At 36.9% G+C, this 26,907-nt stretch overlaps 1 protein-coding gene across 1 annotated transcript in view; it reads right to left on the minus strand.

Moving 5' to 3' along the window:
- The window catches only part of TASP1 (taspase 1), an 89,400-nt gene that overhangs the window by 36,077 nt on the left and 26,416 nt on the right, over positions 1–26,907 (minus strand). Inside the window, 5 exon segments of the mRNA XM_052784109.1 lie at positions 8,333–8,411; positions 9,339–9,458; positions 16,125–16,160; positions 16,162–16,215; positions 17,290–17,396. Of these exon segments, the coding sequence (XP_052640069.1) occupies positions 8,333–8,411; positions 9,339–9,458; positions 16,125–16,160; positions 16,162–16,215; positions 17,290–17,396 (396 nt within the window).

The following is a 26,907-nucleotide window of genomic DNA, read 5'->3' on the forward strand; positions in this document are numbered from 1 at the left end:
TTCAGTGGCTTCAATAAGGAGAGAGGAAAATGCTGGCTGAGGGCATAGCTCTACAACCAATTTAACAAGCAAAGCCATTTCTCTGTAGGTGTCATTTCCTATTCCACATTACCTGTTCTATTTTGCCAGCAAAAGCATGCATGAGGCACACAATGGACTGGAAAGGAGAACAGATGTGAACAAAAAGTAGAAGTTTGAGCAGGAAAAGGCATGGGGAGGAAGAGTGAATACACTTATTTCCTTATTGATAAGGATTTTGAAAACAGGAGAACCCTCCTTGAGCAGGGGAGCTGGACTAGATGATCTCCAGAGGCTCTGTCCTGGTTTTGGCTGGGATAGAGTTAATTTTCTTCATAGTAGCTAGTATGGGGCCGTGTTTTGGATTTGTGCTGGAAACAGTGTTGATAATGCTGAGATGTTTTCATCATTGCTGAGCAGTGCTTACACAGAGTCAAGGCCTTTTCTGCTTCTCACCCCACCCCACCAGTGAGGAGGCTGGGGGGGGGCCACAAGAAGTTGGGAGGGGACACAGCCGGGACAGCTGACCCCAGCTGACCAAAGGGATGTTCCAGACCATATGATGTCATGCTCAGCAATATGAACCTGGGGGAAGGAGAAGGAAGCGGGGGACATTTGGAGTTACAGCATTTGTCTTCCCAAGTAACAGTTCACATGATGGAGCCCTGTTTTTCTGGCTGAACACCTGCATGCCGATAGGAAGTGGTGAAAGAATTCCTTGTTTTGCTTTGCTTGTGTGTGTGGCTTTTGCTTTACCTATTGAACTGTCTTTATCTCAACCCATGAGTTTTCTCACTTTTCTGATTCTCTCCCCCATCCCACCAGGGTCGGGAGTGAGTGAGTGGCTGCATGGTCCTTAGTTGCCGGCTGGGGTTAAACCACAACAGGTTCCTTCAAAGCTAAACAATTCTGTGATTCTTCACAATACAAAATGTGCTGGTTTTCACTTCGTGGAATAATGCATCATATATATCATAGAATCGTTCAGGTTGGAAAAGACTTCTAAGATCATCAAGTCTAACCGTTAATCTAACACTGCCAAGTCCACCACTAAACCACATCCCTAAGCACCACATCTACGTGTCTTTTAAATACCACCAGGGATGGTCACGCAACCACTTCCCTGGGCAGCCTGTTCCAGTGCTTTGACAACCCTTTCGGGGAAGAAATCTTTCCTCATATCCAATCTAAACCTCCCCTGGCACAACTTGAGGCCATTTCCTCTTGTCCTATCGCTTGTTACCTGGGAAAAGAGACAGACACCCACCTCGCTACAACCTCCCTTCAGGTAGTTGTAGAGAGCAATAAGGTCTCCCCTCAGCCTCCTTTTCTCCAGGCTAAACAACCCCAGTTCCCTCAGCCATGCCTCATAAGACTTGTGCTCTAGACCCTTCACCAGCTTCGTTGCCCTTCTCTGGACACGCTCCAGCACCTCAATGTCTTTCCTGTAGTGAGGGGCCCAAAGCTGAACACGGTATTCGAGGTGCGGCCTCACCAGTGCCGAGTACAGGGGGGACAATCACCTCCCTGCTCCTGCTGGCCACACTATTTCTGACGCAGGCCAGGATGCTGTTGGCCGCCTTCGCCACCTGGGCACACTGCTGGCTCATATTCAGCCGGCTGTCAACCAGCACCCCCAGGTCCTCTTCCACCAGGCAGCTTTCCAGCTACTCTTCCCCAAGCCTGTAGCGTTGCATGGGGTTGTTGTGACCCAAGTGCAGGAGCCGGCACTTAGCCCTGATGAATCTCATACAATACATACATATGTATGTACACCCAACACAGCTTTTAAAATATTTTTATGTAATCCCTAAAATGCCTTTATGAGAACAGAGGCCACTGCTTTTGACCAGAGAGCTTAACAGTCAGTCCTTTAGGATCTTTCTGAATTCATGAGAAATTGGTAAGAGAGTCAGGCACATTCTGCTTATTTACACAGAATACATACAGCCTCTGTATGCATTCCTAAAACATTGCTGTTATCCGTATCTGATTTTCATTCAGTGAGGAAAAGACTCTGGATAGGGGAGAAGAGCAAGACATCATTGAAACACTTCTCCCAGACTGAATCCTCACATACACCTCAGTTTGGGTCCAGAAAACTGACATCCCTGCTACTTTCTCAACAAAACACAACTTTGGGCTCAGTCCTGAAGTCCAATTATATTTGTTAATATGCTTAATTTTTTGAAAGAATTCAAAATATTTAAAGATTCTACTCCTCTTTCTTCAGGATTATAAACCATAATTAGGTACCATTTAAATTTTCCCTAGGGCATCACATCAATGTACTTCTCTTGTATCAAATATTCTCCTGAAATGGATTCTAGTAAGAGCTGGAGACTTTGCAGCTTTGTGTTACGGAATTTCTACATTTTGTAAATAATGCAAGACTTTCTGTCCATCTTCAGAAATGCAATATTAAAAGGTTTGCTGGCTTCAATGGCTGATACACATACACAAAGCATACCACCCATGTATGAAGAATGGGTGAGTACGCTTTCTACTACCTACTGTTGTAAAGATGTAAAAAGGAATGCAACACATTATTCTCAGTCTCTACATTACCATTCAAAAATTCCACTTATAGTTGCATTTTCAAAGCCTCCTGCATTAGCTGTTACTATAAATTTTATATTTATCTTTATATTTTATATTTAAGGTTCTGTATATCCAAAGAGAATTATTACTTTTCAACTTATCTCCCAGGAAAAACACAGCCTCCCTTTTACCCCAGTAGTATTACTTTTGGCACAGTTAGTAGATGAACACTCACAATCAACATGGATATTCCAACTGGGGAAGAGATTCAGTGTCAACACTTGATATTATTTTGAATGAGAAGAATATGCACAAAGTCTTTGATTCCTATTATGTTCAGGAAAAAATAGGAAATGTTTTCTTAAAGTACAGCCAAAAAATGGACTATTGTTTCTCCTGCGGTCAGGTTTTGTTCACAAATGTTTTCCCTCCAAATAATACCCATCTTCCTGTGTTTACATTCATATACCAACGAAAAACATTCACCAAAGAGTTCCAAGTGGCCTTACGAGTGTGATTGTGGCCTCTTTTTTTCTGGGAGGTGGTGGGGGTGTTTAAAGGGGAGGCTGTTTTGTTTCTGTCTGCGTGCATGTGCAAATGCGTGCACACGTGCATGCACGAGCTTTTAAAGACCAAAGATTTGGCTTCTACTATGTTGATCCAAAAACCAGTTTAGTTGTTACTTACATTTACACTAAATAAAGGCCACTGGTAATGCTTATCTCATTTAACAAGCTTTCATTCAGTCTCTACCATCAGTCTTGCATGGTATGGCACTTGCATTATGTTGTTAGATGTCACAGTTAAGGTTGCACAGTATCTTAGCTATGGCTGCAACTGCAACGTTCTGTGAATTTCTTGAATTTTAATACTGGTTTTGAGATACTTACAGAATTCCTGTAGTGTTTATCCTTCAGTTGCCAATAAAGTCCCACAACTGTATTTTTTGTAAAAAAATAAATATTAATTTTCATGTAATTCAGAGGTCATGTTGAAATGTCTCCAGAAATTTATACCAAAAAAAATCAGAAAGATTTTACTTGTTTACACAGAGAATGAATTTTAGACTGAGAGTTACAGAATAAACCTTGAATTTAAGGCCCTTTATATTCACAGTCGTTCCTAAGTTCTACCATCTCCCCCATTCTGTCTTTAGAAAGTCTTCATCTTCTGATTTCAGTTGTCCCACCCCCTCTTAAACTACAGCCATAAAATATGAGTTTTACAATATCCTGTATTTTATAAACAAAGTAACTTTTGAACAGCCAAAAAAAATAAAACCAAAGACAGTGTGGCTAAACAACAAGGCCAAGAGACTGTTAGAGGTAAGAAAATACTGTTCAAAAAGTTGAAGTCATGCCCAAACAAGTTCAGAACCACCACCTTTGGCACATTCAATATAAAATCATGATAAAAATGGCCAAAAATATTTGAGAAACAACTTGCTAAAGGCATAAGAACTAATACCAAATCCTCCCTGAACAGCCAAAAGCAGGAAGCCTGCCAGCATCCGCAGGGCCAACAGAAGATCAAGATGTAAAAGCCTGTCTTCAAATAATACATGACCACTGAAAGAAAGCTACATGAATTTGGAAGTACTTTTAATGAAGTACTTCTATGGTGACGTGCACCCCCCCCCCCTTTTTTTAATGAGGAGGGTATTGAATGATGTGTCTCAAATTGAAGCTTCAGTAGAAGGATTTTAGAACAAAATTAATAAAAATTCAAGAATAAAACCTACTGTGTTACTAACTGTGGCATTTAAACTAACACTTTCCTTTTTCCAAGAAAGCTTCTAAAAGGTAAAGCATCATAGAATAAGAAAAACATTCCCAGAAAAATTTAAATAACTGGTCTTCTAAGTACAAAAAGAAATGAGAAATCTTGAGAAAGTCATCCTGACCTATTAAAAACAAAAGATATCTCCAGCTTACAAAGTCCCAATATCACAAATTGCTAGAAGCTTGGATAACACAGTGGAGGTGCTTTTCCCAGTCCCGTACTTTTCCTTGAAGACCTGCAAACACCGTCTATCTGAAACAGGACACCAAACTATCTGGAGCTCTGATTCAACCCAGTGTGTCCATTCTTGCGTTCCTGCCAATTCCACATGGATTTCCATATGCAAGAGTCTGTATTCTGTATACTTTGAATTACTGTTCCAAACTCTCCTTTCCCCACACCAGAGGTTTTCCCCAACCCATTCAATCTCTTGCTGATCAAAGCCTCCAAAACCCAAAGACATGAGTAATTTCCTAAGGATGGAATCAAAATAGTTTATAAAACTTGGCCCTTAAAAATTGCTTGTAGGAAACTAATGCCAAAGAACATCCTATTTCAAGGCTGAATATAGAGCCTGATATAACAAACTCTCAAGGCTTGAATTTCTATGCCCAGCTATCACTAAAAAAGTTAAAAAGTCTAAACCAGCACAAAGGTGAAACCTTTCATTTCCCAAAGAATCCTTCAGTTAAAATTATTTGGTTTAGTATACATTAATAATTTTGAGCATACTTTCAATAAAGCCTTAAGGGAATCATAGTTAAACTTTTCAATTTTTTTTTTAAATTCTAAATATGATTTGATGAATCAGCTATTCTGTGAAGTCATTTAACAATAAATATTAAGTCAACACATACAGTACTCAATATACAACAGCAACCAAAGCCTAATCTTCCTCCTTTTTTTTTTCTGCCCCCATACAACAGAAAATAAATTCCCTGTAAAAAAATGTTAGGATAGATTTGTGCCAAATTTACCTCTTAAAGACAAATTAAAATGAAGAGACAAGTGAAATTAAAATAATAAAATGTTATATTGTGAAAACCACAGAAATCTAAACTGATTGTAAATTTCAGTTATTTTACGTACATATTTTAAATGTTTTTACATACAAGTGTGTCTGTATGTAAAATGAAACATGAAATGAATGTGCATGCACCCACAGTTTTTATTTATACATAACATGCAAGTTTCAGATGTTGCTGTTTTTTTTAAATATATGTCCACACAAAACCAATTTAGAAACCTACAAGAGGGGGGTATAATCACTATTACAAATACAGTCTAGTCTGATTTTAGGTACACCAAGTGACCACACATACCTTCTCTTAGGAAGCACTGTCAATCTTAGAGCTTTCCAAATCAAGGCATCTTCTAGAATTTAGGTAGTACCTTTTTTTTCTAAACATTTTATCCAACAATGATGTATGTTAACATACTATTTTCTTGCTTAGCCTTGGCAATTTCACCTTTTAAATATTTGCAGATGTTTATGCCCCCATTCCCATCTCCTGTTGTGATCCAGCCAAGTTGTAAGTTTCATTCTTTCAACCTTTTCTATAATTTAGTTTTTCCATCCCTCTACCCCTTAATTAACTTCATGGATCACATTGTTGGATGCTTATATTTTAAAAAAAGAGTCAGGCATCAATACATTTTAAAACTGCACTAAACATAAATTACATTATAAAATATTATGAGCTTCTGAAAATGGAAAAAAGAATGGTATTGATTACTGAAGAGTTCTCACTTCCTGTAAACTTTTCTATCCCCCCCCCCCGCATATATTATCCCCCCCCCCCCCGCATATATATACACACACACTTTAAAGGAAAACCAGAAACAAGAGTTTAATTAAACACCGCTAGTCTGAATTTCAAATCACTGAATAAACAGATGGCCATGCTTCATAGACTGCCCACAGTCTACTTCAATTAACTGGGATTGGTATTAATGTAATGTCATGGAAACTAGAAGATTTGAACCAAAGAAACACACACACATATATATATATATATGTGCGATAGTTATAAATAGTATAACACTGAAGTATTTACCATTATATAAAATTGGTACCAGCAAAAAGAAATGAGGCTTCTATTTAAGGCCATCATTAAACCCAGACATCTCCTTTAAGTGTATCAGGATGCTTGCCGGTACTTGCATAGACTTCAAATTCAGCTGACTTTGTAAAGAACAGTTTTAAAAAGTTAAATAAAGGTGCCCTTCTCAGCTTTTCTGTAAACGTTCTCTAATATTGGACTTATTCTTGCTAATTATTACGGTTCCCAATACTGCATTATTTAAATAGATTTGCTTACGTAGGTAAGCATTTATTAAAGGAAAATCAGTATGGTGTTCCTTGAGTAGAAAGATCTTCCAACACTTCTGCATTCAGTAGAACTTACCTTTGCATAAGTACTAAAAAGGACAATTGCTACTACTAACATTGAACTTAAGGGTGAACATCTACACAAATTTTCAACAGTGCGAGACAGACTTAAATACAGGGGAAATTACAAAGATATATGACTTCAAAAGCAACACAGGATATTTCTGATGCTCTTCAGTCTCTGTCAAATTTTAGTTCTACACCCTGTTACTTTGCTCCCCCCACTCTTTCTGCAACAGGATTCTAACTCTGCAGTACTCTTGGGATATAGTTTACCTAAATGTGAACTCTGCAGATTTTTTTCATCTCTCCCTATACTGAACTCTAATAACTCTGACCATTAAGCAGTAGTCCAAATCATAAATTTTGCATCCTGACATAAGCATTTACGAAAAAGTGTTACAAGTAGTTTTTTCCATTTGAGACTGGAGTCTCAAATGTCCCGGAGTTCATACAACCGGGGCGGGGGGGGCGGCGGTGAAGAGACTAAATGCAGTCCTTTCAACTGCTTTTACGTGGGAGTTGCAAAGTAAAAGTAATTCCTGCATAACTTCACCTTAAAGCTTTTGTGTTCTAGAATATTCATCTGGTATTGTATAATAATACAATTATCTTTTCACTGTCTGTTCCTGACAAGTTAAAAACATCCTGTCTTACATTCTCAAATCTTACATTGCAGTATGAGCTATTTTCCTAGTCATCTTTTGGTTGTTTGGCGTTGGTTTGGGTTTTTTCTTTATTCTACTTTTTACTACTTCTTCAGTCCTGTTACATTTAGTAGATCCATTGACAAACTTGGTTTTACAATTGATATCTCTGGTGCTCAGCACACTAACTGAATGAACAGCTCCGTGTGCAGCTGGCTGATAGGCATCGCATGAACAAAATACATTTGTGTGTCCAGGATCCTGAGACTTCCAAATAGAAGACAAGCTACCCTAATTCTTATGTTACTTTCACAATTTCTAAATAAATGTTTTGGAAGACACTTACTCTAGTCATTTGGTTCTGCCTTTTCCCCTTCCTTTGGAGAAGAAAAGAGAGATGAAGAACAAATTCACTTAAATTTCCACTTAAAATAGTACTTAAAATATTTTTGGAGGGAAAAATGCAATTTTATAGCATTTTTGTATCAAAGGGACACTCTTATGTTAAAGAGCCCTCTAGTTATCTTAGTCCCTTACAGAAGGCTTCCAGTCACAAGCATTCTGTGTTTAACACAATATTAGGCTTATAGCAGCACTTCTTTACAGGAGGACAAGTCACTTAATACCTAACAAATAGAGTACATCCTTTCAGTGCAATACAAAATCTTTTGAACAGAATAAAAGTTCACATGGTTGTTAATTTGGTTTTTTTAAGTAAAATGACCCATGTAAGCAACAGATGGAGACTAATTCATAGATTTCAAGACAATACTGACATATATATAATATATATGTATTTATATGTAAATAAATTATACACATGTAGAATGTAGTCTGAAATAATGTTAATATTTTAATTCCCCACTCCTAGAAATACTTTATTTGGAATTTGTAAACTAATTACAGAGAAAGATAGCAACTTTTGGAAAGATTTATAAAAAGTAGCAAATACCTGAAGTACTCACAGCAGTGGAGTAAGGGGTATGAGCTCCTGTATTTTCAGCCCAGCAGCCACAACCATAAAGAGCTGCCTAAGGAAAAAGTGCATCTTTCATAAATTTAAGTATATAAGGGTTTGGGTTTGTTTCCTTCCCTAAAAAAAAAACAAACAAAAAAAAAAAAAAACCAAAACCCAAACAAAAAAAAACCAACCCAAAAACCACAACATGAAAAAAACCCAAATCAACAAAAAAAAAAGAAACCCAAGAAAAATACAAAAGATAAATAAGAAAATCGTAACAGTCAAAATTGCAATTCTAAACCATTTTGCTACATCTTCTTTTACTGTTCTTCAGAACTGAGATGTATGATATTCTAACCTAACTTTACAGAAAATGAGGGTACAGATATCAAAACACAAAATAATGCCTGCTGTTCCCTATTTATATAAAGTTCCTTTCACTCTGCTATTCCAAAGGAAAATCTTAAATAGATTTCAAAAGAGAACTGCTTTTAGGACAGTGGCAAAAGTCAACCAAAAATACAGCTGTACAGCAATGGAGTATGACATTTCCAATGCACCTCAAAATTCCCCCACCTAATAACAGTAAGGAATGCCTATATCTGATGTGTTGTTTTAATACCTTTGTCACTTCTACCAATTCACAAGATGATTTAAAAATTAATTAGGACAGCTTCCCTAAATATTGATGAAAATCTTATTTAAAAACACTCTTAAGCATTTAAGAGACTATTTGTGGCATTAAAGAGTACTTAAGCTCAAGAAATTAACTTATTAATAGTTCTGGCAAAAGGTAACTAACTACAGAATAACTTTTTACCTATCAATGTTTTATAACACTGATGGAGGACACTAAAAAGAAAACTTGCATTCCAATGAAGTGATAATGCCTTCAGAGTTTAACGGGAAGGAAGGGAGAACATCAGTTTGCTATCACAGCTCTTGCTTAGTGTCACAATTGCTGAACAATCATTCCCAACTAAAAAGGCATAATCACCTGACCAACTCTTCCAGGATGCTTTAGTGCTAAACCCCCACTGGAGACAGCAGCAGCAACATTTCCTTCTTGGTCAACAACCACTGCACCAACTGTATCCAATGTTCCTGAGTCATTCTCCTGCAGGACACACAAACAGAAACAACTACTAAAAATAGTGTATTAAAGTCAGGTTATACTTCTCAGCAGTGTGCAAACTAACATGCACAAAACCAAGTGGCAGGCCGATCAACAAAATGGATTTGCTATTCATGCATATTGTACCAATTGTGCTGCCATAAATCCTCCCAAAATGCTTTCTTGCCTCAGACAGGACCTGAAGAAAACTTCTCTGGAAACAAGAAGGTAACAGACACCTCAGACCTCACCCAATGCTTAGATTACCTGCCTTTACTCACAAAAGTGCCAAAAAATGCCGTTTTATTAGTGGTGGGCACTTGTCCACTAAGAAATGATTCAGCAATTCATTCCAGAGAGGCCATATCAAAAGGCCTTTCCCAAAAGCTTTGAGATGGCATTTTCAGAGATTCTGATCTTTAAAGCTATGTATGATTAAAAAAAAAAAAAAATAAATCCACAAGAAGCAGCTTACCATGTAAAGAGAAAATTCTGATATTCTGAGACACAATAAATAGAAGCCTTGAGAAGGAATCTCCCCAGGACAGATTCTTTCTCCCAGACTCCTTCTCCCTCTGGGTCACTAGAAAAGCATCCTTACTTCCGTTGCTTCTGAGGCAGATTTGCTCCCCTAAGAGCAGGGGTCTTTCAGCATTCATTCCTAATGCAAGGAATGCATCCTCTGCCTACTGTCTCACAAACACTTCAGCTATCTAACCCTGAATCTTTCTGTTCTTCCCCCCTTACTTAATACACCACATTCAGTCACTCTAAGAGAAAGAGCAGTTCTCTCCTCTCTGCCTAGGCTTGCCATAGATTCCCGTCTCTGCAAAACCCAGGCCAAGGCACTCTGACTTCATGCCCAATCACACACTTTTGATGGGACACAGCATGCAGCGTACATAAAATAAAATGAATAAACACAACTGATACATCATCCATCACATACTCCACAGATGAATGCTGCTGTTGCACAAGCCCTCAAGCCTTTAAGCTGATCAGTCTTTCCTACATAAAAACTTACCAGCATTAAAAAAATCCTACATAAACTTACCCAAGCAAATAAACCCAAAGGATGTTAAGCTATTCATATAAATGCATATTTTTTGGACTAGGATCCAGAGGGAGGAAGAAAAAAAAAAAATCTACACCCAACTATTCAACTTCAAATTATCAAGTTCCCATCACCTATTAAAATTTCTTTGGGCATATGACATCACTTGTCAAGCAGAACTCTTAGGTGACTCATGCTGATGATACTCTGGCCACACTTGATTTAAAAGATAACACCTGAGTTAATACTGCACCAGTCTTAGAAGGAAAAATATGCAATGCAGCACTACAGTGCTCAACAGTATTTTTCAAGCAACTGGAACTCCTAAGCAATATTGTCATCCTTGGCTTTTACCCAGAGTAATGGCAAGTTTCTTCTCTTCACCTACACCTAGATCTTCCTGAACGAGTTCTACACTCAGAAGCTGGCACTAACCATATTCAATATTAAAACAGAAGGATGGCCTAACAGTAAAGCAGAATAGCTGATTAGAAAAAGAGAGGTGAAAAATTATAGAACTAGAGTCTCAACAAGCATTGGGAAGAAGAGTTAGTTGAAAAGCAGAGGAAGGTAAAAACCAGGATCAGGGAATGTAGGAGAAGGAGATGCAAAAGGAATTTTGAGGACAGGAGCAAAGAGGATAAGAAAATAGCAAGTTCCCTTCCAAGCTGCAAAGATAAAAGAAAATTAAGGAACCCTTCCTTAACATTTCATGGGCAAATGTATTTCACATCTCCCAGGACTGCCAGCCACAATGTAATTCAGGTGGTGTTAACCCAGTTAGAACAATACTATTCAGTGGATTGAAAAGATCTCAAGCAGCAGAGCAGGCTGCTCACTGCAGGTGCAGACTCCCATCCTTGGTGGTTTTCAAGATCTTAAAGCTCTTCCCAACATCAATTTTCCTATGATCCTATGATTTCTATATAGAGAACAACTACTAATATGATGCAGAATTTGTTGTCCATCCCCTGCCCCCTTTTATCAAAGGAAATTATACCCACAACAAACAACTTGATTAATAGACAACTACAGATATGAAAATCAAGCCTGTCAAAGTTAGGAAATGCCAGATTTAAGGCCACCTGTGTAATCTTAATTCATATTAAGTCAAACACTTGGGGTTCCCATAATGAACAGAAATACATTTTAGAAGCATGAGGCTTAGTGTGGATCAGTATGTTTTCCATATCATGTGACAGCAAAGAAAAAAATGCTTGCAGCCTTCTTTGCAGCATCTGTAAAACTATTTGTTCAATCTGCCATCCATCTTCTGCTTTAGCTCTCACATGCATAAAATATTTGCCTTCAGTAGCTATATTACTAATTTCTTTTTTTAAAAGGTATTTTATTCAAAAAACCACAAGCATTTACAAGTATATGTTGCATGGAAAATTTCTTCACCATTATTTCCTTTAAAAGATCTATTTCAAATAAGTATTCGCTGTCAATTCAGTATAGTTTGCTTGCTTTGGCTTGTTTTATTTTTAGATGGGGCAACTTAGGAGGCTGGAAACCTTTTCTAAGGGAAGCATTTTTTTTAACCTGGCCCACATAACCTTCTGAAGGAAATCTGTATCACTGAAGCAAAGGAATTCCATATATTCCTTCTCAGTAATATAAGTTTGGGGTTTTTTTGTGATCAGAAAAAGAATCACTGCTGATGCTATATTCATACTTACTCAACAAACTGAAAATCAGTGAGGATCAGTTCTATTCCATATCCAATGGGAAAAATATGTTGTCGGATCTATTCTAGACCTATTTTTATGTTTGCTCCCATTTCAACATTAGTGACTTCATATACTTAGAAGTGACACCATGAATCAATTCTGTAGTTCAGTACTAAAATTTTTCTACATATGTAAACTGTATTGACAACCCTATGATTTCTGAACCAGTAAATGAAGAGCTCGTCACAATTTAACAAAGGAACTTTCTTTACTTCTCCATACAAAAAGGCATTATGTGCCTGAGGAGTTCCAGGAAGAATGCACCTGATGAGACGACTTTCATTGTCACACATTTCATCTCTTCAAACCATATAAATGTTGAAAAATACAGGATCCCATCAAGCTAGTATCAAGACAATCAAAAGAAATATGTTAAACACTACAATTCATGAACTCTAAAGTAAGTCCAAATTCTATATGGGTCTAACAGGGACTAAACAAGATCCACCTTCCTTGCCCTTGTCTTTTTACATATCTTAGATTTAAAAATTTTGCAAGTTCCAAAGGAAATTTGATTATTACTTGGTGATATCCATTAAGAAATTCGATACCTGACTTTAGCTAATAACTTAAACTAACACATCCATTGCAAAAGCAGTTTGGGGGTTTTAACAATGTAGTATTGCAACCTAAATACAATCTATTATGTAGTTAATATTTTACATGGAAACAACTTAAAGTCAATGTGAAAAGTAAGACCTCACATGACTGACTTAATTTGCACCTTGCAACAGGAAAGGAAGTTAATTTAATGAAATCATGGACCAAAAATTCAAACTTAGCTAAGAACATGCACACAAAGCTGGAAGATGCTCATCTGCACAAATGCAGACTTCTATCAAGTATTTTAGAAATCTCATCCTTACCACCTTCTGCATGTAAAAAAACCCCCATAAATAGTCATCATTCTACAAGCTCCTAAGGAAGGAATTAACAGTTTAGGAGAGCTCTACCCAGTGCCCGCTGAAAGATATCTACACACAGGGCCTTTTCCCTCTCAGCTTGAGATAGTTTTGAAATTCTGTAAAAAGTAATTACCATTAAATCTCACCTCCAAGTATCATAACTGACAAATGCAAAATGAATCAGATTGAAGCAATTAATATCTATACGCTATTACCCAACTATCCACACAAATAAATAGGATTTTATATTTGATGATAATTAGATCAAGTAGGTTCCTCTAAAAATATGGGTTTTTACAGTATCCTCCCACTCAAATCAGAACAGGGCAACACATAAATCTTCTAGTATATCCCACGTTGGCCCTTTACAGATCAAGTGGGAACAGAGAGGAGCACGACAGTAGATAGCGTTATCTAGAAAATAACATCCCAACAATTAATATATTTTGGTCTTTTAAAATCTCAGATTTAAGGTGTTCTTGATGCAGCACTTCTGCTGATTACAGCAGTATTTAACAAGGTGAGAGGCAATCTTATAAGCAACATTTTATTAAAGTATTGTAAAGAAATACTTATAAATTCATCTAAGTCAAGGGAAAATGTCACTATTCTGTGAGCACTGAGACCAATTCATACATACCAATTTCTAGAAACATTATCCTCTAGGGCAACTGAGAGCATAGCATCATGTACTCTCACAGCAATCTAATCTTGACAAAAGTATGCATGATTGGTACAACATTCATGTGTTTGAAAAGGGGCAGTTACAGTCTAATCATACAAAGATCGACAAACAACCCTAGCCTTTCCAGTTTAATAGTTGTTTGGTATGTAAACATTTTGTCTGACCTCCATGTTCAAGATGAGGGAATTATTTCATACTGTATTCCACAGGGAAGTGTTGCTGGTTTGTTTTTATTTTAACTGGAATGGATGAAAAATATTTAGGTTTCTTTTCCCACATTAAATGGATTTTGAAGTATACTTTGGAAGTCTACAAAGTATTATTATCATCAAAGACCATTTCAGTGTGGATGCGTGACAGAAAATTTATTTCTTTTTTAAGGAAAAGGAAATGCATAAAATTCAAATTCCTTTTCAAACTGCAAGAATAAATAAGACAGACACTACGATTGCCATATTCAACTGCTACACCTACAATTACCTTCACACAGCCATAAAAAATTTGATTTGAGGAAAAAGCTAAGTGATTAAAATTCACCACATATAATGGGAATGATGCATATTGCTATGCATTGACTGTTGCTCACCCAAAGAGTTCAAGCTGGAACTGGCTAAAAGTTCACGTGGTACATTCAAGATGATCAAGGACAAAAATTATAATGCACAAAATACTTCAAAGAATTTTTTTCTGTTGAACAAGGACAGATGTATTTTTCTTTTCTAAGTATGTTCAGCATTATTGCCTCAATACAGTAGCTGAAGAATATGAAACTGCTGATTCCATACATATAATTCAAATTGTTGTACGCATACTTGAGTACATATGTTAAACTACATAAAAACCAAATCAGTTTTAAAACTCAAACTAAATAATGTTATTTATGGAGTTATATAACTAGCCTATAAAAAACTAACTTATAAACACTAACCTATAAAAAAATTCATGTGCACTGGAAATTCTTAGTGCCACTTATTCAAACCAAGGAGAGGACAGCTCCTCTCACAAGTAACTTCAGCACAGCTTTAAAAAAAGTTTGTAGTAGCAGAAGACAAATTAAAAAATAGAGCTTTTAGCCAAACTCTACTAAGCTACTTTCAATGACCATTTCCTCTAGTAGAAGACAGGTTAACAGTAACATGACAAACATTTACTTCTGATGTTTACTGGTGCTTGAGGTGAGAACTTCAGAATGGCATCTGGCTGAATTAACACATCAGACCCCCTATGAATTAACACATAGGCCCCCTATGAATATGTTTAGTTAATTCACACACAAACAAAAATGATTTCTTAACTATGTAAATCAATATATAAGTCACTACAAATTAAAAAAAGTCCCAATTTTCACACCTTCAAAATTTGGTGAAGTTATTAAAGGATCTTCCTGTGTGCAATTGCATAACCCTCTACAAATCCTACACTAAACAATGAAAAACACAGCAAAAAGAAAATTCCATTTACTCAGGATATTAAGTCCTTCAGTAAGTTACACTGCCTAGTTTTTCCATACACTCTTTATTAAACAGCCTCATTCTTTTTAAGCTTGCTATAATTTAACTTTTATTGAAAAGTAATTTTTAAAACTGTATGTTTATTTTTAGCTGCTGAAATCAGCAGCTAAAACTTCCAAGTAATTTCAGCTACTATCTCTTCACATAGGCCTTTTAGTTATGATTTCCATTCAACTTCAACTTCATTAACATCCTTTCTACCTTTCTCTTTTCTGAAACTTCATAGACAAACAAATGACCAGAACTTACAACTGTGCAGTACTGGCAACAGAGGCACATAAGCTAAGCTGCAGCATAGGGTTGGAAAAGGCGAGTCAAACTAGACAACAGAACAGCTACAAAGTCCTGCTGAAAGGGACAGGTCTGCTCCATCATCAGCTCCAGAGAAGCACAGCAAATAAAATTAAATGAGTATTTATAGATTAAAGCTTAACTTTGTCCAGAAGATTAACTTTTAATTATTCAAGTATTTAAATGTTTTTTAAACAATTATTTGTAAACCTGTTATGAAAGCTCAGCTTTGACAGTACGAGTTTTGGGATGACGGATCACGTGCCTTATCCTTGCAAAATGACCCTTTTCTAATAGCTTAGAGAGAATTATTCTACTTTTTTTCATTTCGAAAACCTAAACTTCCTGTAAGGCTGCAATTATCTTACACTCTGTGGATAACACAAGCAGTCCACATCAAGAGCATGGTTTGGTTTTCATCCCCCCTCCATGGACAGGATGTGCCCAGAAAGTTGACAAAACTGGTGTGTTATGTTACTGGACTACTTACCGGTGAGTAGAGTTCTATTTGATCACCTCCTTTACCTACCATCATTGGCCTTTGGGGGTCTCCCACAAACGCTGCACATGACTCTGGAGCCCTTGAAATTTCAAATTGCAGGTCGGTAAGCTCATGCATTGGCATATGTTTCAAGCATTGACTTGCCCCTTATTACATGAACAGCAATACTGTACAGAGACCCCTCCTCCCTCAGTTACATTTTAACACTGTTAGTTTCACAAGGGGGGTACCTGAAGTCCTGTAAACAGGAAAAGTTCCAAAACGAATAACTAACTTTTTTCCCCCCTCTACCCTTACTTTATTTACAGGTTTTATACCTCCTTGAAAATAGAAAAATTAGCACCCTGCTAGGGAAAACTTCTTATCTAAGAACACAGATGAAAAATGCCTAATTTATCACTGGTTTGCATTTGCACAGACTACAGAGAACAAACTTTTTTGCCAATTCTCTGGGATTTATACGTTATTCATATCAACATATGCAACTACATAAGACAGTGGTCAGTCAGCTTACCAAAGCAGAGAGAAATGGCCAATCTGAAAGCCCACAGGCCCCAAATAAAGCATAAGCATTTAAATTAATGAGCTATACTTTGATATTCAACAGTAAACACAAATACTGTGGCTGACATTCTCAAATGGTAACAAAGGCTCTAAATTCAAACTAAAAGTGAGGAGAACAGCGGGAATCCTACTAGTTTTGTAGTAAAAGTAATATGGGCCAGGTCAATGCTAGATGCATGCACAGATGCACATGTTTACCTACCTGATATTTCAAATTTCACCAATTCCAGCTCCATAATGCAGTGCACTCAGGAAACATTAAAAAGTGGGAAACAGTGACAGAGATCCCAAGCTAAAGAAAATGTTTCAGTAAATATCTGTTTGTGTTTACATTTGTCATATTTCCAGTACAAAATGAGCAAAATATTTTTCATAGCACAAATAAGATACAAAGTGACAGGCTGGTTTTCAAATAGCAAGGCAGAAAGTTTTAATTGCACTAAGTTATGATTGTATCATCTAAACATTAGGATGGTCAAGGAGAAGTGGCTTCTCATGCTACATTAGTCTCATCATATATGACATGAAATTTATTAGAAATCAGCTGTAAGTTTAGGATGACACAACAAAATTTTAACCAAGAACTAACCTTTTCATTTGATTGTCGTCTTTTCTTTAGTTGAATGAGATCTGTTTCCACCTTTTCGGCCAACTCCAGCTTCCTCTTGTTCCTCTTAAAAGCTGCTAAGCTGAACCCTACAAAAATAGTTCAAAAGCATTTAACTAAGTAAAATTTACTTAATTTAAACAAACATTGATAAGTTGATGTTTTGGAAGTCTCATCCCCCACATTTTTACTGATGCAAAAAGCATCAATAAAAAAGTCAACAATTAAGTATTTAAGTTTCAGTACAAGATGTTTACGTCTTCTCCTAAGTGAAAAAGTTCTACTACTGTTCAGCAACAGTGATGGGTAAAATATCTAGTAGAAACAAGTCACTGAACACATATGGAAGCTGTGTTGGTCTAAATATCTCTCTGTTTGGCAAAGCAACAGCACTGCACAGAAGAGAACGGAATAAGTGGCTTGTGTTAAAATTATTGGTTTTGACTGCTGACAGATAAATAGATACCATGTGAGCTCATTCTGATATCCATAAAATTAGGCTACTATTTTATTACCTTAATTGCATATCTGTATGTTTACCCATATATTTAAAGCCACACAATAGTCTAGCAATACTTTTATGTTCTATAATCCAACACAGTCTAAAGACCACCTAGGTCTTGAAGAGATAAACATGTATTTTCCACATTTAAGTCCCACATTCAGAAAGGAATTGTTCTCTAAAGCGGGTTAAAAAAAAAAAAAAAAGTTATGCTTAAGAGACCAAAATGACATGTTCCCATTTTAGAAGTTTCAGTTCATGAAAAAATTGCAGATATTGACATAGTTAGTTTAAATTAGTTTTGACTTAATATTACCCACAGATTGTTTTAACATCCTCTTCAAAATGTAGAGAAAAGAGGAGGGGGTAAAATGTCTTTTGTCACTTGTTTAGTCATGCAAAATCAAGCTATTAGGAGGGCAGAATTATACACAGGTAAGTCAAATTCAACATAAGTTAAAAAGCACAGGTTTCCCATTTAATCTTAGAACTTAAAAAACCTTAAAAAATGTAGTTTTAAATTAAATTCTCAATACAGCTATATCACCATTATTCAGATGGCTGAAACAGCTGCAAGTACAGTCTATGAATAAAATCAATATTGCAGAGCCAACAGAACACAAAGCTTTCATTTACAATTCTCAAAGTACACAGACGGTCAGCATTTTACTTCTTTGAAACCTTCCCCATGCAGGTGCCAAAATCACCTAGTGAACTCTCCTTTAAACCTGTTTTCAAGTACATAAAACTGCACCTTAAACTACCACAGTTATTCAAGTATATAACCTAAAAGTAACAAGAAAGCTGTCATTTCTCTCCAAAAACCTAATGAATACAAGTGTCTTAAAACTGTAAACACATATTAATCTGCCATCGCCACAAAAAGAAATCTTTCTACCACACAGAGCTGATTAATGCAGCTACTTTGGACAACACATTTCTATGTTTGAAATGAGGTGCAAGAGGTAAAAAAAAAAAAAAAACACACTTGATAAGGGGGAACAGGCAAAGAATCATTGAAGTCTAGTACTAATTGGGGGTGGGGAGGAACAAACAAAAAAAAACCTCACACAGATGAAAAATTTGTTAACCAGAAGTGCCCCAAAATAAACCAAGCCAGCACATTGTTTTTAACAGAATTTTTAAACAGGAGAACTTTTAAGTTGACATGACTTCAATAAATATAGCTAATACCTATGGGCAGAGCCACAATATGGATGAGTAGGAATGGTGCCTGGCCTTAGTACTCATCAAAAGTAAGTATTACACAAAGTATTACACAGGGATAAATATGCCTAAGCCTCTTATCTACTGCTGCCATTGTCTCCCGCCAATTCAGAAAAAAGGTGTACCTAGAGAAGCAAGACAAGTACGAGGGTGCAGGAGCCCATATGTGAAAACCTGAACATGAGAAGTTCTCCTTGTACTCCAGAATCTAATGCTAGTGGTGTCCTGAAACTTTCTGCAGTATTTGCATGTTCACCAGTTCAAATATGTGCACAAAGATCACATCAAAACTAGAGAACACATGGGCTAGTTCCAAGCTGCCCTGCCAGCTACACAGAGTGCTGCTATACGGCCTCTCAGCATCATCACTCCAACTATACCTTGGTTGCTACTTATCCTGCCATTTTTTCCACAATGTATGAAATTCTCCAAGCTTGAGAGAGGTTTCATTTACTGAAATCCTTAGTCTCTAGCTAAGCAATTAAACAATTTTCAGATTTTACCTTGTGCTTTAAGATACTATTTGTCTTTTCAAAACAAGTAAAAACCCAAAGATTTGCTTTGAAGGATCTAACTGTTCACAGTAACTTCTGATCTGCATTGTTAATTCAAAGCGGTATCAGCATGCTAAGAAATATAGGGTGCCAAACAGGTCATTATTAACAGAAGCATACATTTTACTAGGCAATAAGAAACACCAAGTATGAAATTAAGCTAGCAATGTACCACCTTGTCCATGTTTATGGAATGGATGACCACCCTACAAAGCAATGACTTTGGTTAACAAAAAACTGTACTTAGTCCTCAGGTGTCAGAAGTATTTTCAATCCCTGGGTACCCCAACTGCCTTTCAACTGTATGCTGGGGTAAAGACTTCTCATGCATTTTCTCTCTATTGCTTTTCTTACTTTGCTAGTCTCATATGTGGGAGAAGAGGTGCAGTGCATGAAGGACTCTTTCACTGGATGATCAGATATCCAGAGCCCCAGGAGATACTGCGGCATGCATTTTTTGCCTATCTTAGACCATGTCAAACGGACAGATGAAGAAAGTTTTCTAGTAACATAGAATGATGTAGGTTGGAAGGGATCTTGGGAGGTCATGTACTCCAACCTCCTAGGAAAAGGAAGTCCAATTCAAAAGGGCTGCATAGGAACTTTTCAAGTTTTGAATACCTTCAAGGATTGAGATTTCACAACTCCTCTGGGCCCCTGTTCCAGTATTTGATCAACCTCATGTTAAAAAAAAAAATTTTTTTTTTTTTTAAGTTAATCAAAATCTCACATATTCTAATTTATGTTAGTCCTCTCTCATCCTATCCCTGTGCATCAGATACCACCATACATAAGTAATATAACACTAAAATGCACAAACACAGAACAGTCTAGGTCAAGGAAGCTACCATGTTTCCCTAGTAAAATACACAAACTTTCCCAGCTTCCTTCATCACAATATCTACAAAACTTAATCATCAGCTCCTATTGTGACAGATAGGGTAATACTTTTCACATCGAAAATTTCATACCATTACACTAGAGAGAGATATTAGAGAGGTGCCAGTCATGCTTCCATACTTCCAGATGACATGAATTTTTACCAGGAACAGCTGAAGGTCTTTTGTGAGGGGTGGGGAGGGGATTGTTTTGGGGAAGTCCTTTTTCAGAGGTGGAGGAGGGTAGGTTTTTTAATATCATACGTCCCTTCCCAGAGTTATTTATATGAATTAATATATTAACTCAATCACTCTCAAGTTTTATTCAGTTTAGCATGAAATGTCATACCTTTCCATACTGTGAGGGAAAGAAAGTCTATTCAGATGTCCCCTAGAGTGGAAATTCTTGCACTCAGGCTACATTCAACTTCAGAATAGTTATTAGGATTAACTTTTGTCTGAAAGTGGAAGATTTTGTTTTAGCAAGGACTGATGAATAATTGCCTTTCATTATTTAGGGAAAATAATTATTATCAGTGATTATCAATTCCTCTTAGCAGGATAAAATAGCTAATACCTCCAAAGTGACCAAAGAATTGTGAAACAAAGGACCAGTTTGTAAAACAAAACGTAGCAATTTCTCTTTTTTCCTCTGACATAGATTTATGCCCAACTTCAGATGATCAGTTAAAAATAGTGTCTTGAATCTCAGATTTTTTTCCCCAGAATAAGGGAATAAAGACTAATAGCGAGTGAAAGGCTGCCTGCCCTCCGTTTATTCCTGCCTTTGCAATGTTCTATCTATGTAAAACCACTATAAATGTCATTAAACTGGCTAGTACTCTAGTTGCTTTGTCTTGCTCTACTAGTGACAAAAGAAACAAGAAAACACAAGTGAGCTTCACACTAAACAAATGAAAGATGAAATTAAAAATTTTCTGAAAACATCCTGTAAGTTTGATCCTTGACAAAGAATGTATTATAGGGTTTCAAGTTCAATGAAACGTTTTATGAACTAAAAAAAAAAATCCAGGATTCAAGTGTGCTTGGTTAATGATGCATACACAACATGGAAAAATAACCCACTGAAAAATTATTTTGAAAATAAGCACTATACACAGAAGGAAAATGCCTACACACAGTTTAAGTTCATAATTCACATTCAATCTAAAACAAAACCTCAACTTCGTGGTGCAAGGATGCTGAGAAATTTCATTTGTCCTAAATGACAGTACAAAAACCACTCTCACCTTCTTCAACAAGACAGCATATTCCAAGCTTGAGAAGAGGAAAAGGACACAACAGTGTTGAAGACAGGCATGTTTTCCTAAAACAAATGCAATATAGCTACATCAGCCTGATGTTGCCTGGGCCAAGAAGAAAGGGAGGCAAGAGAGGTAGAGTTTAGTGGCTGGGGAGGAAGATAGAAAGGGAGGTGAGGGAGTAGATGGAATTTGAAAAATTCTTGGACCACAGCCCAGAGGTATTGTTGCCAGAATCTATGGAAAGGTATTTAGTACAACATCCTTCAATTTTGCTCAAGAATTTAAAAGTTCAGATGAAAATCAAATATGTGCTTTCAGATAAAAGTCCCTGCCAATTACTACCCTACACAGCAATAACATGTATGCCCAAACTCATTCTTAAAAGAATTGTGTCTCGGAAGCCACAGAGTACAACCAGCCGTTCTGTTTTGCTTTCTCATTTATGTATATACTGTAATAAATAAAGTTACTTCAGAGCTGCTGGGAGAGGAAGAAAAAAAAAAGAACAAAAAACCCCACAGCTTTACAAAGTGATTGTCTGTTAGTGTTTAAACGCCATGCTCAGGTCTCATCCAGATTAAAGACATGTAACAACTGACAACAGAAGCATGTCAGAACTACAATATTATTAAAAGCTCAGGACTTCAGTTTCACACTTACAGTATTTATCACATGTCCCTGCAATGCAGCACTGGGTGTCTCTTTAAGAACGAATAATCTTCAAGGACCTGAAAACATCTTCTCAGTCCTCCACATTCTCCCTTCAACCCCGCAAGGTACCAACAGGAGCTACTCACATGTACTCTGTACTTAAATGCACTGCATTTTGGGTCTACCTGTGCTAGACAGTGGAAGCACTGGGTAGAATACTTGGTCACAGCAGAGTTGTAGAAGTTGAGACAAGTGTAGGGGTTTGCTGTGGAGAAGGCTCAGTGGCTAAGCACAGAACAGGTGGCAGTAGCTCCTGCTCAACACCACTCGCCTGCATGAGAGGTTCGTATTAGTGGATGTGGTGTCAGAAAGTGTGCTTGATAATATGATGTATTATCTATAAATGCAGAAGAAAAATCTCACAGGCACATCTTGCTCAAAGGTAAGACTGTTATAGGTTTTCCCATTTTCAAAAGGTTCCAGTGTTACTGGGTACCCTGATGAGAAAGGACCACAAGACCTTCATTACATAATTCATTAGCACAAGATCTATCTCTTACATTATCATGGCTAGACAATAAATACAGCTTTTATACAGGCTTTTTACATTGTTACCACCACTTAACAGAAAGAGATGAGAAAGTAATTTTCAGCAAGCAGGTCAGTGGAAGAAAGAGAACATTGGTCTCTGAGTCAGTTCAGAAATGCCATCTGTGCGCCACTTGTTTGCCATAAAACTTTCACATCGTTTACTCGTTTCTTGTACTAATCCTGTTGGCACTCTGGCAGTCTGATCATTCCCATAACTCCTTTTACCGTTATACTATGTGCAAGTAAAAATTTAACCAAAAATCTTGAAAGTTCTATTACATAAGGATGCAGTCGCTAAGTAAATGAAAGACAACTGTATTCCCCATTCTACACAGCTCTTCAGAACTTTTTGTAGTCTCCTTTCACAGCCCATTAGAAATGATCCAGACAACAGACGTAAAAGAAAAATTATTAGAAAGTTGTAATTGTCCTATTCATGGAGTCCTTGAAACTACTGAATTATACATACAGAACAGAATGCAAGACTAAGGCACTTTTTTTTTTTTTAATAGTAGTAAAATTGATACATATCTACTTGTTAGTTCTAGCTCTGTGTACTTTAAATAGGCCTGTAGCTGACAGGCTGTTAATTATAATACACTAACATTTCTTGCCCAAAGTTAATGCAAAATGTTTTAGTAAAAAGTCCATGTTTCCTTAAAATTCCCATGCTTTTACAAGCCACATCTATTCCCTTACATATTTTCAGGCTAGGTTGAAAATTCAGAAAATATTTAAGTGAACAATTAAGTTTTCAAACAGAGGTAACAAATACAAACTCCTAGCACCACTAAATCACAAATCAAGTTCATGGTAATACTCAAACCTTCTTATTTACAGTGGTGGAACAGCAAGCTGGGAACACCAACACAAACTCCAATGTTTCTATTACAGGCATAACAAATTATTATGCAACAAAACATTATGCAACCTATGAGTGTTCAGCAATCCTTGTTTAAAAGCAAACTGTAAACTGAAGATACTAAGAAAAGTCTAAGAATATTTTTAAAACTTTGAAGTACAGATTGAGCTCTGACCAATCATATAGCACCCCCTGGCAGACATTTTTTATAGTCAACTGAAAGAACCAGAAAGAACTTTCTGCATTTTATCTTTCTATTCCATATTAAAAGAGAACACAACTATTGGAGAGAAGCAAATTAAAAAGGAATATACTAGAAAATTAGTTAACCCACAGGAATTAAAATGATCCAGTGAATAATTCTGTTGAGCAGTTGCTAAAATAAATGGCACAAATGAAAACAGACAGATGAAAATAAATTTCATTCTAACAAAGCTATTTTAAATGACAAATTAACACCACTTATGCTTGTGTTGGGACCAAAGACTACTAGTGCTACTTGCGACATTGCCATACTTTGACAGAGACAGCAACACGAATGGGAAAAAACCCCACGAACTTAGCATCAAAAGCATGTAAAAAAAACCCCCTATCTTTCTCAGAGCACTACTATATAGATCTGTTCTTCATAACAAGAACTCAGGGTAAACTCTTGCTAGACATACCATTTCGTACTACTTCCTGGAAGAAATCTTTTTTCCATCAAGCAGCTTTTCCTGCTCCCTGGAAGATTTTCATTCAAAGCATCCTCTGGGTACTTCAGCCCAACTTTTTTCCTGGCTAACTTCTAGCCATTCTATTGGCTGCACTTAGCTGTTCAGATTTCAGAACTGCAAGCGAACCTACAATATTACGTTCAATTCCAGGGAGGATTTATGTCATGTCTAGCCTTCCCCCCACCAGCACGTTTTTGTTTGGTTGGTTGGTTTTTTATTTTTTTTTTTATTGCCAATGAAACACATGCACTTATCAGAGCTCATTTACTTTGAATATTATGGAACAGAGGTAGCAATTTTTGCTGTTAAAAGACAAGCATCTCCTGAGAGATATCCCTCAGTCTCCTAAAATCAGATATGTATTCAGATTAACCAAGCTTCCTAATCAAATCTCCAAAACCTTTGAGTATCTCTTCAGATCTCTTTCATTCTCACCCTAAAAACAAAGCAACAAAACATGGTCTAAGCCACTGTCCTGAGCCACTGACCGAACCTCATAGCGCAGTTCCGGCAATACGGCCAATGTTTTTCTTAATGCAGTAACAGTGGAGGACAGAGCTGGGGGTGAGGTGAGGTTTGGGGGTTTGGAGGAGAGAGGCAGGCTAGGTAGGCAACACTGGTGGGACAGGGAGACATATAGTGTCACTAGAAAGAAGACAATCTGCATGACACTTGCCTAGAAAGGGCTCTCCCTCATTAAAGCAGCCAAGTAGCCATAAGATAAAAGGAAATATCCTTGCATTCACAAAATTGGTTAAAAAATAGAAAACAAAGGAGGAGTAAATAAACATCTTGCTACAAGTGGAATGCCAAATCAACCTACAGTAGCACCTACTCTGTTCAACAACATGATGTGATTTTACTGATGACACTAAGTTATTCAAGGTAATGAGAGAACTTGAGTGAATAAGGATTCTGAGTACTGACCTGACAATAAACCAGCAGATTTTATTCAGCAAGTTTCATAATAATGAAGAAGGGGTAGTTCTTCACACAACCCATAGTTACGTGGTGAAGCTAGAAATTAATATGGGCTCAAGAGGAAACAGCAATTTCATGGCAGAAAATGCCACTGATTACCTCCATGTATGCAGGAACCAGTCATGACTCAGGAATGTAGAGTATGGGATAGCAAATGGGGTAGGGAAAGGGAAGTATGTATTTGCTCTGTTCTTATATTCTTCCTTAAGCATCATTTGTGGCTACTCTTGGATTCCAGTTATCAAGCTATGAGAATCCACTGCAGCTGCTTTTGTTCTTACATAATATAACTTACTGAAGTACTTATGGTCACTTCCACATTGCTAGAGTTAGAGGTACAAGCTTGCTGCATTAGTAGTTACCTTCCTTCTCTTCCCCTTTGAAGACTTAACATTGTAAGCAATTGTAAGATGCTGTCTTATACCATGTTATCTTTGTCAAATCAACTACTTTGCATCTACTATAGGCTGAACTGAAAAAAATTCAGATAAAAGTGGTTCAGTTACTAGTGCAGGCACAGATACTCACAGTTGAAGCTGTACCTCAAATTTACGTTGCCTATTTAGAGTAAAGTATACTTTTAACATTTATATAAGAGGTTGCATGATACAGTAAATTAGCATTTCTGAACTGTAATCACACTCTTAATACTCTGATCACACTTTCAAAGCAGTCTCTCTAGCACAGGATAACAAAGCTGTAGCATAAGCTAGCATTCACTCTTGTATTGGCAGGAATTAAGCTCTAGTATAGGCAGGAATTAATAAATTCAGCTTTCTTGCAGACTGTAGGCAGTACAGGCAGATCACATTTCACTTTTTTTTAAAAAAAAAAAAAAAAAAACAAAAACACCCACTCACTACACTGGAAAGCCACCAGATTTCTACAAATGGTAGAAATCCCATTTCCTCCCACACTTGGCAAACCGAAGACAACAAAGCAGGTGAGCCTTGACATAACCTTGATGTAGTTCAACAAGTAACATGGTTTAAAACATCATTTCAGTTTGGTGCTCAAATACTCTGATAGTTCTGAGAGAATTATGGAGTGTGACCACAAAGCTGATCGTGCAACTTTCTTTGTAACTGATCAGACGGAGAGCTCCATCCATGCAAAACCAACCACACAATCCCACAGCCTTACAGCATGTATAACATTACTCTTGCCATCTCAGGTCTGGGAAAAATGAGACAGAATAATGTGACTTCAAGAATATGTTCCATGTGCAGCACAGAGAAGCCAAAACATATGCACCTAGTTCTCCCTGCTAATACTTATTGCAAGTACATGTCTAAGGTTTGGGTTAGGCAGTTGGGGGGGGGGGTGTTGTTTTTTATAATTAAGTTACTAAACGTATTTTCCTGATGTTTGGC

The sequence above is a fragment of the Harpia harpyja genome, chromosome 4, assembly GCF_026419915.1.
Source record: "Harpia harpyja isolate bHarHar1 chromosome 4, bHarHar1 primary haplotype, whole genome shotgun sequence".
Lineage (NCBI taxonomy): Eukaryota > Metazoa > Chordata > Aves > Accipitriformes > Accipitridae > Harpia > Harpia harpyja.